Below are 13,291 nucleotides of genomic sequence, written 5' to 3'. Positions count from 1 at the left end.
AGTGAATTGAACATATAAATTCTTCATTTGTAGAAAAACTGGAATAAAAGCCAGACTACTGTAAATCAGTGGCGCAGATGGAACTATCCGAGCAGAAGAAACATCTCCTTCAAATGTTGATATTTAGTTGTGTTGACAACCAAACACAATTCAATATCATTACAATCAACCAGAGCTTGAAACCCTATGCCTAATTGTATTGTCTATTTTTAGTTGAATTCTGGGTTGAATTCAAACAATTGCTGTTGATCGCTTTCCAAATGCTATATAGGTCTAAATAGCATAATTGATGATTGATTAAGTATGGTTACATTTAATTTGCTCTGTTAAACCCACCCTTTGAAATAACTTTGATAGCAACAGTGAATCCTTTTCATTTTGAAGTGGAGACCTCTCAACAATCCTTCTCACAACAGCACATTGGTAATAGATTCACCAATATCAAAGCTAAGCAGGGCTGGGATTGGTTAAAACCCTGGATGGGACAACAAAGGGTAGCTGTAGATCAGTGGTTCCCAAACTGTTTATAGTCCCGTACCCCTTCAAACATTCAACCTCCAACTGCATACCCCCTCTAGCACCAGGGTCAGCGCACTCTCAAATGTTGTTTTTGCCATCATTGTAAGCCTGCCACACACACTATACGATACATTTATTAAACATAAGAATGAGTGTGAGTTTTTGTCAACCCGGCTCATGGGAAGTGACAAAGAGCTCTTACAGGACCAAGGCACAAATAATAATAATAATCCATAATTTTGCTCTTTATTTAGCCATCTTACATATAAAACTTTATTTGTTAATTGAAAATTGTGAATAACTCACCACAGGTTAATGAGAAGGGTGTGCTTGAAAGGATGCACATAACTCTGCAGTGTTGGGTTGTATTGGAGATTCTCAGTCTAAAATCATTTTCCACACACAGTCTGTATTTAGTTTTCATGCTAGTGAGGGCCGAGAATCCACTCTCACATAGGTACGTGGTTGCAAAGGGCATCCGTGTCTTAACAGCATGACTTGCCAAGGCAGGATACTTTGAGTGCAGCCCAATCCAGAAATCTGGCAGTGGCTTCTGATTCAATTCAATTTTCACAGAACCGCTTGTTGCAATTTCGATGAGGCTCTCTTGTTCAGATATCGGTAAGGGGACTGGAGGCAGGGCATGAAAGGGATAACGAATCCAGTTGTTTGTGTCATCCGTTTTGGGAAAGTACCTGCGTAATTGGGCACCCAACTCACTCAGGCACTTCACTATATCACATTTGACATTGTCCGTAAGCTTGAGTTCATTTGCACACAAAAAAAATAAATCATACTAGGGAAAGACAGAGAAGAGCTCCAACTTCTTAATCAGCCTCAATTTTGTCCCGCACATTGAATATAGTTGCGGAGAGTCCCTCTAATCGTAGATTCAGATCATTCAGGCGAGAAAAAACATCATCCAGATAGGCCAGTCGTGTGAGAAACTCGTCATCATGCAAGCGGTCAGACAAGTGAAAATTATGGTCAGTAAATAAAACTTTAAGCTTGTCTCTCAATTTTTTAAAAACGTGTCAATACTTTGCCCCTTGATAACCAGCGCCCTTCTGTATGTTGTAAAAGCGTTACATGGTCACTGCCCATAGCATTGCATAGTGCAGAAAATACACGAGAGTTCAGGGGGCTTGCTTTAACAAAGTTAACCATTTTCACTGTAGTGTCCAAAATGTCTTTCAAGCTGTCATTCCTTTGGCAGCAAGAGCCTCTCGGTGGATACTGCAGTGTACTCAAGTGGCATTGGGAGTTACCACTCCATTATGTCTCCCTGTCATGAGTTTTGCGCCATCAGTACAGATACCAAAACATCTTGACCACCACATTTCATTTGATGTCACAAAGCTGTCCTGTACTTTAAAAATATCCTCTCCTGTTGTCCTGGTTTCCAGTGGTTTGCAGAAGAGGATGTCTTCCAAAATTGACCCCCCCCCCCCCCCCGTAAACATAACGGACATATACCAGGAGCTGTGCCAGGTCCGCCACGTCTGTTAACTCATCCAGCTGTAGCGCATAGAATTCACTGGCTTGTATGTGAAGCAGTAATTGTTTCAAAACATCTCCTGCCATGTCACTTATCCGTTGTGAAACAGTGTTGTTTGATGAAGACATTGTCTGTATAGTTTTTTGGGCATTTTTCCCCAGCATTGTCCCAGCCATATCTACTGCAGCAGGAAGAATTAAGTCCTCCACTATATTATGGGGCTTGCCTGTCCTAGCCACTCGGTAGCTCACCACATAAGATGCTTCTAGCCCCTTCTTATTAATGGTATCTGTTGCATCTATACATATCTTACTACTCAAAAGTCATCTTAATTCTCGCTCAAAAAACTCCTGTGGCTTATTTTTCAAACGGCATGCTTTGTTTCTAAATGTCTGTGCAAGAGTGAAGGTTTCATTAAGTTGTGAGATAGTAACATTACTTTTGCACATATAACACACTGTGGCTGAGGAAAGGCACTACTCCCAATGTAAGTGAACCCCAAATCAATGTCGTTCTCATCTTAGTTGCGCCTCTTTGATGGTCCAACGTCCCTGTCTGTTTGGTGCTTTCCTGAGTAAGGGGGCAGTAGCTCTCCAGCTGCATCATATTCATAACTGTCAGTGTCCATGCTAGCTGGACTAACAACAAATGTAGAATTACTGATGCTAGCATTGGATGTGCTCGTGGAAGCAGAACAACTTGTGTCATCGACAGGTGCAGGTGTAGTACTGCTGGAAGTAGCAGTACTACCAGTAGAGCTGGTATGTGTCTCTATGGACGGAGGCCTTACTTAAAAAAAAAACTTTTATCAATTTTCGAGCAAACGGAATGAACAGCAGCTACAATTGGCTACATAAGGACCCTTAGTGGAATTCCCACGAGAGAGTAATGGTTAATGTGATTGGATGTTAATTATTTGACTATTTATTTGGCATACCCCTGACCACATTGCTCGTACCCCTGGTGTAGATACATTTCCAGTGAAAGGTGCTGCCCAGCCCATTAAGTTTTTGTCTGATAATGGATAAAACTTTGAAGATTTTACATTGTTTTAAAGGTAAAAATGTAACATATGTTATGCTGAGTTTGTCTATGTTGAAATTTGGTTACCACAATGACATAATCCTGTGGTTTAAATGTCACCCTCAAAACAACAGTTGATTACTTTTTTAAATCCAATGTATTTTCCATATAGATTCCGTCACAATATTTTGACAAATTATGTTGAAAAAACGTTGATTCGACCAGTTTGTGCCCAGTGGGTTACTTTCCTTCAATTTGTAGCCTACATTTGCCATCTTTCCATTACATCGTTAGTTTACCTTTCTTTCCTCTGTCACGTCCGTACGTGTTGTTGATCCTGCTGGTTGCTAGCAATAGTGGATAATGTTATGCTAACGCAGCGTAGTGGATAATATTACGCTAACACTACACAGCTGATTCAAATGATCAAAACTTGATGATTCGTTGATTATTTGAGTGGTAGGGTAAAAACCAAATGTGCACCCCTTGGGGTCCCGAGGACCAAGTTTGTGTAACCATGGGCTAACATATTACAAGTTGTACATTAGTTTCGGACATATAGCCTATTTGAATCATTATGGAATGCAGACCATACATAGCGGTTTAAACCTGGAGCATGGTTCACAACTGGACTGTTGTCATCACAGTTCTATGAGTAGTGAGGATTAGGGTACATTTATAGGACTATTGTTCAAACCATATTGTACACTTTTCTCACCTTCCAATATTTAATGGATTGAACAATTTAATATGTCAACTTTCAGGATTTTTTTTTGATCCACCTATATATTTAGTGCGTAAAGGCTCTCCAACCCTGTTTATATACGATTCATAAATACTTCACTAACCCTAAATAAATGCCCTAAGTATTCTTTTAAATCTAATTGGTGCTGAAAATACATTGGATTTATATGCGTGTATTTAGATGGCTTTCTTTCATTGATCCCTATTCTGAACTTGTCTCTTGATACATTGTAGTGAGTCTGTCGAGAAAATTCGAATTAACGGTACACCATATTTAAAGGATTTCTTTAGATAAATGTACTGAATGAAAACTCCAGGAGAAAATCTATTGGCCAGCAAGTGGGAGGGTTTTCAGCGGTTGAATTAAACGTATTCGGTGTGCTAGGGAGCCACATGTGCCTGCAAAGCCTGTTACACACCTGCATACCAACTATGGAGAAGTACTTAAATCAAAACGCATAAAAACTCAATAGATTTCCTAAGTCTGAAATGGGCCAACAATGCATAAAAGAAACAACCAAAATACATTTTGCATGGTCTACATTGCATGGTCTTACCTTTTCCTGCCATGTCGCAGTTCAAAACCACAATATGCCTTCAGGGAAAGAGCCACCATCAAATAGTTGTGCAAGTTGCAGAGTTTGACTGACAACCAATTTCAAAATTGGCTGTGCATCGCGTATTGACTATTAACAAAACACACACTTAAGAGTTAGCAAACCATTTCCGAATCGTGTCAGTGCGCCACACCGGTAATTGGGACATCCTTGCCCATTAATTTCGACAGCAAATTACTCATGAAATCTGATCTTCTTATTTATTTGATCCAATGCAGCATCTTTTTGACCATGTATGCCCAGATAAAAATGGAACAAGAATAGTAATAAACTCGTAACACACTCTACAGGTTGCTAGCTACCTGCTGTGGTCAGCCTTGAATCAGGATTAGAGTAATTGAGCCGTTTAAAAGGATGACCGTCCTGAAATCTTTAAGGGGAGGGCAGTGGGGACGTAGAGAAACTTCTGGTCAGTGGATAACCATTTCAGCACGGTGGACAGCAACCGACCACTCAATAACAGGGAAGACGGGGCAAGTGGTGTAGGAAGTGAAGTGTTGCAGTGGACCCTTGTGGGGGCATACTTTTATCGTAAATTGGTTCTGGTACACAATGTCTCTTACTTCCAAGTGCAGCAGCATTCTCTTTACATTCATTTCTATATAGTTGATCATTAATAACAGTTGCATGCTACAGAGAAAATGTGTGATTCTATTTAGAAAAAGCTTTGTGTGCTTGAGCTTTTCCCAGCTGTGCTGAGAAAATGTTTTCAGTTATTGTGTGACCAGGCAGGCAGGATGTAACTATTATTCTACTTTGATCATCAAATCTAATAGGTGTTAATAGGCTGATTGAAAAATAAAATCATGACAAGATATTGCATATGTATTAAATTAAGTGTAAATACATTTTGACAGCATTGGAGAAAAAAACCATAACCACAATATTATAAATCCATAGAAGGCACTGCTAAAAAGAAATACAACATTCTCAATGGAATAACATTTTACACAATGAAGACAAACTGACATTAATGTTCTTGGCAACACATAATGCTTGGACAGAGACATATACATAATCCTTTTAAAAATGATTGGAATCATAGCATCATAGAAGTAGAATTAATTGTATTTCTATTAAAAGCATACAGTTGTTCCACAATTGTCCTTGATCTATCCCAACTCATTGAAACTTTCAACTGCATCAAATAGTAAAACCCAACAGCAGTAGAGAATAGACAATAACACAAAAAGTAGTGTGTTCAGGAGTTAGAGTAGTGGCTCATCAAACACCTTCAGGTTTCCATGTAAAAGAAAATTGTAACCATAACGCTAGCGTTTAAATTGCATTTTAAAAACCATCTTATTGTAGCACTCTCCACACTGCATGTCTGTTAGGACACAGTTGCTTTTCAGCGCAGTATTTTAGCTCACATAATGTCAGCTTAAAATGCAAACTCTAATAAGGAGCTTGTCAAAGTGTGCAACATGACTTGTGGGGGAAAGAACCCACGACAGTTAGTGTGTGCTTTAAAAAGGCTGCAGAGTCCATAGAATTTGCAATCTGTAACACCACATTCGTGACACTTTGACATCATCATAATTTCACCACTGCTTTTCTGTACTTCCCTCCTCTCTTCCTCTACTTTCCTCAGCCTCCCTCCCTCACCACCTCCCTCTGTCTCCCACTCTTAGTCTGAGAGGACTCGTTCCATTTAGGTCTCTATCCTCTACCACTGTGAATACATATCAGGACAGGATATGTGAAGGAACTTAGCTCAACATATTGATAACATTTATCCAGTCCTTTCCGATCTGGGAATAGGGCTAGGTGCAAAAGATTGAAATAGAACCAGGCATCTCTCTACCCCTTCCTCTCCTCCCCCTCTAGGACCCAGCCTCCTGTTCCTGTCCTAGTGACTCCAGTAGGAGCCCCATGGGTGTTCTCTTCAGCCCAATGTTCTCCAGCTTGTTCTCCAACTTGTTCTTGATGGTCCTCAGCCTAACAGAGGCGTGAATCAGTATCACTGTAAGAGAGATTGAGTTAGAGAGAAAAGAGAGATCAGGGGCATAACAAAAGGAGAGAGGCTGAGAGAGGGTTATGTTACAATATTGCTACAAGCCGAAGATTGATATATGTTTACATTGTGGTAACAATAGTGGGTGCGAGGTGAAAGAGAAAATAAATACTAACATAAGATGGGGAAGGCTATGCCGAAGAGGAAGACGGACACTCCTCCGAGCAATGTGATGAAGAGGAAGCTGGCCCCCAGGATGGCACCCAGGGCCAGGGATGGGTGGTTCCGGCGCAACTGTCTGATGGGGGCCTGGTTCTCTGCTGCCCACACAAACCCCATAAATATCAACGTCACCACTGTGGCCCCCAAGAAGAGGTGGAAGGGCCGCAAAAACCTGTCAGAGCAGGAAGGATATCAAATCGTATTGGTCACATACACATGGTTAGCAGATGTTATTGCGAGTGTAGCGAAATGCTTGTGCTTCAAGTTCTGACAGTGCAGTAATATCTAACAAGTAATCTAACAATTCCACAACAACTACCTAATACACATAAATCTAAGTAAAGGAATGGAATAAGAATATATACATATAAATATATTGATGAGCAATGACCGAGTGGCATAGGCAAGGTATGAGATGAGTAATGCAAGATATGTAAACATTATTTAAGTGACTAGTGATCCATTTATTAAAGTGGCCAAAGTTTTCAAGTCTGTTTGTAGGCAGCAGCCTCTCTGTGTAAAGAAAAGGCTGATGTTAGTGGATTTCTCTATATAGGTCAACTAAATTGTGTGTCACATTGATAAGGCCATGAATCCAAATAAACGATTAATCAGTGCATTATCACAGCTTGTTAGCTAGTTTATACATGATTATGTTGATTATGGACCATGGACCCAGCACATCCATTTCCACAGAATTTGTGATCTTATATTACAATAGTAGCTACTATAGAGCTTTCCAGTTTGTAGTCCTAAAAAACGGAAATGAGTTATCTCTTGTTGGTTCAGTCATCCCTATTGGGAAAGGGAATGGGGAAAGAATAGGGCTTTGGGATGAACGCCGAAAATAAGGTCTGGGGTTAACACAGGCTTAGATCTTATACGTTTTGTTCTATGAGATAATATCAATATGTTAACATGACCTTTATGAATTATGAAGCCTTTATATACTTTTTGTATTACATAAATGCTTCAAAATTCACAAAAAGTGACGTCAGCCGATTAAGATTATCATAGAAAACGTATAAACCTATGTTAACAACAAAACCCTACTAAAAATCCATTAATTTCCCCATAGACTTTGTCTAAAGAACCATGGAGCTGCCTACAAAAAGACGCCATTACTATTTATCTCATTAGCTGTGGTTTCATGCAACAAACGACCACTTCAGAAACATACCCTACTATTCCCAGGAATGTCAAAAACGAGACGAAATAGTTGGACTGGTAATAGAGCAAGTTATTTATGACCCGATTGTTCCATCTCTCCAGATGAGGAATGTCTCGCACGGCGAACCGAGACGAATCCAAAACAAAATCATCCAAGGTTCGGATAGGAGGCGGCTGCACGTCCATTTTCACAATATTCAATCTAAAAAGGAACATCTCCCATTACTCGAAGCCGCGGTAGGAGCGTGTTCGATTACGGACTTGTTCAAGAGAATCAACTGCTGCTTACTTGATCGCGTCAGAGGCTGATTAATGCCTCAACCAGTAAGCGAATCGGAAATGTCCGAGATTCCTCGATAGGAGTAGCACTCGAACGCGGCAATCAATATACGGTCATTGATCAGAAGGAATTCAGGAGCAACACAAGAATCAACAATTTAAATAATTTTCCCAGTCAATTACACTTTAAACATTTATTTTCTGCCTCATAAATACATTAAAACCAACAACTATTGTACAGAATTCTATACATTACAAAACATATCTTCATTGTGTCACAAAACCATCTAATTTTTCTCAACACAATAACACAGAGAGAAGGAGTAAGAAAGTGCTTTGGTTCATCAAAGTGGATAGACCTTATAGTGCTTAGATAGCGGGAATGTCTAGTAATGCATGGCATAATGGCAGGCATCCAATGAAGGTAGTGACATAAACAGCAGAACAAATGAGCTGTGACTGTATTTGGTCATGACATTCCTTTCCGGCTATCTGAGTTTCACAAATGGAAACAAATCATTGGTGCGTTTGTGATGTGATTTAGACCCTTATAAGCCATACAATTATAAAATAGGAGAGGAAATGAAATGATAGTGCAGTTCTCCTCCCTCAGTGCATTGCATTTTTACAAGCAAGAGAAAATACATCCGTTTTGAACGACATTGATTGTGCCATACCTGACACACTTCTGATAAGATTGAGGGAATTTCTAATCCTAAATCTTGGCATCCCATACTTGTATGCATGTATTAATGCCTATACATTTTCAGCTACCCATTCTATTTCTGTAGCTGTGGTAATAAAGCACCAACATTCTTACAGTCACCATGAAATGACGGGTTTGGGCACAAATATATCTGATAAAAGTGTGTATTATTCGGGACTAGTCAGAAGGAACACTGGTGTACCGGTATACACAAACATATATTCATAAATAACTCAAATCAACTGCAATCTAGCCCTGAGGAATAACACTAAAGTGCATCTACATTCTTATTGCCATTGAGAGGATGGGGGCTTAGGTTAGATATTTCCATTCCCCTGAGGTTTCTGACAGCTGTGTGGTCAGGTGACAGAGCGCCTCTCTCCTCTCTAGTCAGAGACTGTCACAGTATGCAGGGCTGTAGCTAGGCTCATTAGCTCCAGACCAAGTTGGGCTCTACTGGAACCCAGTCTGCTGTTGGCTGGCATCCTTCGGAGGAAGCTGGCTGGGGTCATACACAAAGGGACTTGCTGGATAGGAGAAAGAGACATAAAAAACGGATTTGTCATGTCTAATAGTTACTGCTGTGTGGTGGTTTTTCAGATGTTTTTCAGTCTATAGATAGAGTCTTTCTCTGCACATTACTTACGGTTCTGAAACTGCTGTGCTGTGTATCTGGTCAGAAGGATCCCAAAGCCCTCGATCAGGGCCAGTAGGATGCCCCCCATCATAGCTGACCCCATCATAGCCAAGGGCCCACCTGAAAAGAGCACAAAGCCAAATGTCAAGCCCTTGAGGTAATCTGACTTTATTGGGTCGGTGGGGCAAGATGGTCAGGCAGGGGGTGGGGATGTGCTCAGATTTGAGGGTCTAGAAAAAAAGATGAAATATACCAAATTTAAATTATTGTCAAATAAATGTTTGCTTCAACACTCACTGCGTGCAGCCAGGACTGCCCCAGTCATCGCTCCACTAGTTATAGAGTTCCAGGGATCCTCTTTCCCTCGAATATGGACCAGACCACAGTCGATCGTTGAGAAAAGTCCACCCCACACAGCAAAGCTACCTACAGGAACATCACACAAACTGTTCGTGAGAAATAAACAAACAGTGATGATGGGGTTTGTACTTTGTGCTGTACGAGAGAGAACTCCTGTAGAGACAGTGACCCTTACCGCCGATCTGTGGAGCTCTTATTCTCACAGCATTGGCACTACCTTTTAGTCTGTGCTGAAAGCCCTGTGCAGAGATGGAAAAAAGGATTGAATCACTGTGCTGATATTGATCTTAAAATATATTTGATATGCTCAGAGAAAGTATTTTAAACTGACCACAGGAGCGTTCCGAAAGCCCTTGATTGACTGGAATACCCCTCCACCGATGGCCCCCATGGTGAATGCACCACCACAATCATCTACTATTCTCCAGGGACTGAGAAGTGTGTGTAAAAGACATGGGTAATTAAACCACAATACTGACAGATTCAATAGAAAGCCTTTGTCTATCTATTCATAAATGTGTAGGCTTATTACTGATTTAAACTATATATACACACACACACACACTACCATAATATTTGAATAGCTAATATTATTATTAGGATACTAATTAAAAACCATTAACAAACATTTTACAAAGACCATTTATAAAAAGGCTAGTTTAAAGAGCAACTGAATGCACCGATTCTGCCTGTGTTTTTGTGTTGCTCATTACGAAAAACGAGATTTGAGTCTTAGGGGTGTTGCTAATGTTTGTCTCCCATGAGATACCATAGGAACAAAGCTAGTATCACTTACTCAAAATAGTCTGAAGGAATCTAAGATAACTCAAGAAAATATGTAATTACTTTGGAGTTTTTTTCTTATAAGGTTTTATTCACGCAATTTTACATCTACCTAAAGTGTTTGCTGCAGCATTTCTCAAGTAAAAACATGCACCGTGTTGTCTTAATAAGCAAACAAAGTCCGATCTACTGAGCTGCTGGGGAGGTCTGTGTGTTCTGCAATATGTATTCTCGATTTCAATCTCGATTTAAATTCTCATTTAAAGCAAGGAGTTAAATAAAGGTTAAATAAAAAATAAAAAGGACAAGTAAGCACCAGATTTCTCTTAAGGTTACTGCTAGCTAATTCAACCATCCTTTTTGTAATGACTCAGGCATGAAAGGCATAACCATACTCTTTAAAGCATACTCTTTAACCATGTATGTTGGCTAAAGAGAGATTGGACCAATATTGAAAACGGAAGCATACTCTTTAACCATGTATGTTGGCTAAAGAGAGATTGGACCAATATTGAAAACGGTTTACTTAATTCTCAGCCTAATCTGAAATGTACTTTACCAAGGTTCACGGGCATATTCCTCCATGTTTGTTGTTGCTGTTCGGGCTGTGTGACGACACATTTCTGAGACGAAGGAATTGGGTTGGTTCACGTACGTCAATTTCGCCAGTCTGAAGCGATGCTGCGTATGTGGCTAGTTTGCAATTTTGCATTGTTTCTGGTAGACTGGCAGCCACAAAACTGGATAGAGCCATAGCTGCAAAAATCAGGGGACTGCGTTTCTATATTTCCCGACTTCAAAATAGAAATACAGATACAGCAGGCATGTTAGTTAGCACGTGAAACTCCCCACAAATAATGACATAATCATAGTGCCTTTGTGCTGTTTCTATTATCACGGAGGGGGCTAGCTAGGTAGATTTCACTCCACATCTGAAATTAAGTAGCCAATGACAATTTTGGCTGCAGGTAACTATAAACCGGGCTTTTAGTTGTATTTACATTTGATTACATTAACGTTTGGATTGTCTGGAAACGTTAGTTTGCTGGCCACAATACTGATGCTTAGACGCGAGTGAGCTAACGTTAGCTACACGTACTTAAAAAAAATCTAGCCAACTAATGTATTTGGGCAATGACTATGTGAGTGAGGCTAGTTATAAGCATTAATTTTCTCTTAGGATGCCTCTGTCCCCGACGTTACTGGCTCGCTTAGCCAAAAGAGGGATTCTTAAGTACTCAGATGAAGGTATGGCAACAAACTGTTCCAAACAATCAAATATATACTCACTGAAAACGTTAACTAGCTATATGTCATTTACCAGCACTACTTGTCTATAGATGTGATCATTGCTGAGGACTACGACGACAACAATGTAGATTATGAGGCCACTGCCCGTGAGAATTTACCACCCAACTGGTACAAAGTAATTGACCCTATTTGGTAAGCACTCTTTCAGATTCTCTACTAAATCTGTAAATTGTACAAAACCCATTGGGTATGGCTACTGGACAGCAGCTATGATGGAGTGATTTATTTTTGCTTGTAGACTAAGATTCCATGTATTTTGTATCCTCAGTGGTCTGCCATACTACTGGAATGTGGAATCTGACCTGGTTGCCTGCCTGTCCCCAACCGACTCCACATCTATGATAACCAAAGCTGCCAAGATGTTGAGGGGTAAGAAGAGTCCTAACATGACCACCCAGTAGGAGACCGGTATGTATTCAGACTCAATATTTAGGATGGATTTGATCGACATTCATTAACCCCAATATTCTGTTTTCTGTCTTACAGCAGAAGTTGGAGAGGACAGAGAGAGGGAGCGAGAACTGGAAATGGAAAGAGGAAGGAATGATGGGAGGGAGAGACAGACGGATGCATAGAAGAGAAGACACTGCCCCTTATAGCAAGAACAAGCGAGGAGGTAAAGATTCATAACCTTCCTCCAGAGGGTCATTGTGTTTCTCGCTCAAAACAAATATTGCAAGCATAAACAAACGTAATGAATTGTATACACTTGCTAACAGATCTCTGTAAACTCTTTCAGGGAGGAAGGATGAGATGGACCCAATGGATCCCAGTTCCTATTCCAATGCTCCCAAGTAAGGCCACTGACCCAACCAGTGGTCATTCATCACCACTCTTTTCCCCCTGCTGTGTATGTATCTAAGATTTATTTTCCTTCCCATAGGGGCAATTGGTCCACTGGCTTGCCTAAGCGCAATGAGGTGAAGACTGGGGCAGACACCACGGCATCAGGGCCTTTGTTCCAGCAGCGTCCGTACCCCAGCACTGGAGCTGTACTCAGGGCCAACACTGCCAATAAAAAGCCCCCCAGTGATTGACGACGACTGACCACAGGGCTTCAAACTCGGAGGGAAACACAGAACTGTGGGCTCCTTGTCTGCTATGTTTGGATGAAGTCTCAAGTTCACATTCTATTCTCAATCCATACACAGCATGGAATGTGAGACTCCTGACGAAGCTTATCTGGTGAGGCAAAAACAAGTTGTCATGTGCTTCAGTACATGTATAAATATTACTTGGATGTATTTTTGTATTGCTCGAATGTTACCTGCAGGCCACCTTTTTGTGTTCAATGATCATCAGATGAATGGCATTTCTAAATAAATGACTAAGTTTGTATTTTTTTTTTTTTACTTGAACTGGCTTTTTTCCTTTGGAGAGAGGCTGTGTGCAAGGCTATTGCAGGAAACATAAAAATGGCATAATTCGGAATATTGTAGTATGGCCAACATGATTTTGCCATTAG

General features: G+C 40.4%; 3 protein-coding genes and 1 pseudogene across 3 annotated transcripts in view; 1 reads left to right on the top strand and 3 right to left on the bottom strand.

Annotated features, from left to right (window-relative positions):
- LOC115132631 (voltage-dependent L-type calcium channel subunit alpha-1D-like) overlaps positions 1-5,113 on the bottom strand; it is a 45,417-nt gene extending 40,304 nt beyond the window's left edge. The window contains exon 1 of the mRNA XM_065020801.1: positions 4,342-5,113. Coding sequence (XP_064876873.1) covers positions 4,342-4,354 — 13 coding nt within the window. The 5' untranslated portion in view covers positions 4,355-5,113. The remainder of the gene's footprint in view (positions 1-4,341) is intronic.
- A 97-nt stretch (positions 5,114-5,210) lies between these two features.
- LOC115132340 (PRA1 family protein 2-like) lies at positions 5,211-8,114 on the bottom strand. The gene is made up of 3 exons (XM_029664906.2): positions 7,761-8,114; positions 6,535-6,752; positions 5,211-6,367 (listed from the first exon to the last, which is right to left on the bottom strand). The coding sequence occupies exons 1-3, from the start codon at positions 7,964-7,966 to the stop codon at positions 6,228-6,230; spliced, it is 564 nt and encodes a 187-aa protein (XP_029520766.1). The 5' UTR covers positions 7,967-8,114; the 3' UTR covers positions 5,211-6,227.
- Positions 8,115-8,208: 94 nt separating this feature from the next.
- On the bottom strand, positions 8,209-11,178 carry LOC115132339 (mitochondrial import inner membrane translocase subunit Tim17-B-like). The gene is made up of 6 exons (XM_029664905.2): positions 11,075-11,178; positions 10,064-10,163; positions 9,908-9,971; positions 9,670-9,798; positions 9,382-9,492; positions 8,209-9,262 (listed from the first exon to the last, which is right to left on the bottom strand). Exons 1-6 carry the CDS (start codon positions 11,134-11,136, stop codon positions 9,189-9,191), a joined length of 540 nt encoding a protein of 179 aa, XP_029520765.1. The 5' UTR covers positions 11,137-11,178; the 3' UTR covers positions 8,209-9,188.
- On the top strand, positions 10,493-13,164 carry LOC115132338 (polyglutamine-binding protein 1-like; annotated as a pseudogene).
- Positions 13,165-13,291: the final 127 nt, after the last annotated feature.

This window comes from Oncorhynchus nerka, linkage group LG7 (assembly GCF_034236695.1).
Source record: "Oncorhynchus nerka isolate Pitt River linkage group LG7, Oner_Uvic_2.0, whole genome shotgun sequence".
Lineage (NCBI taxonomy): Eukaryota > Metazoa > Chordata > Actinopteri > Salmoniformes > Salmonidae > Oncorhynchus > Oncorhynchus nerka.
Note: the sequence above shows the minus strand (reverse complement) of the source record. Positions and strands in the feature narration are given on the sequence as shown.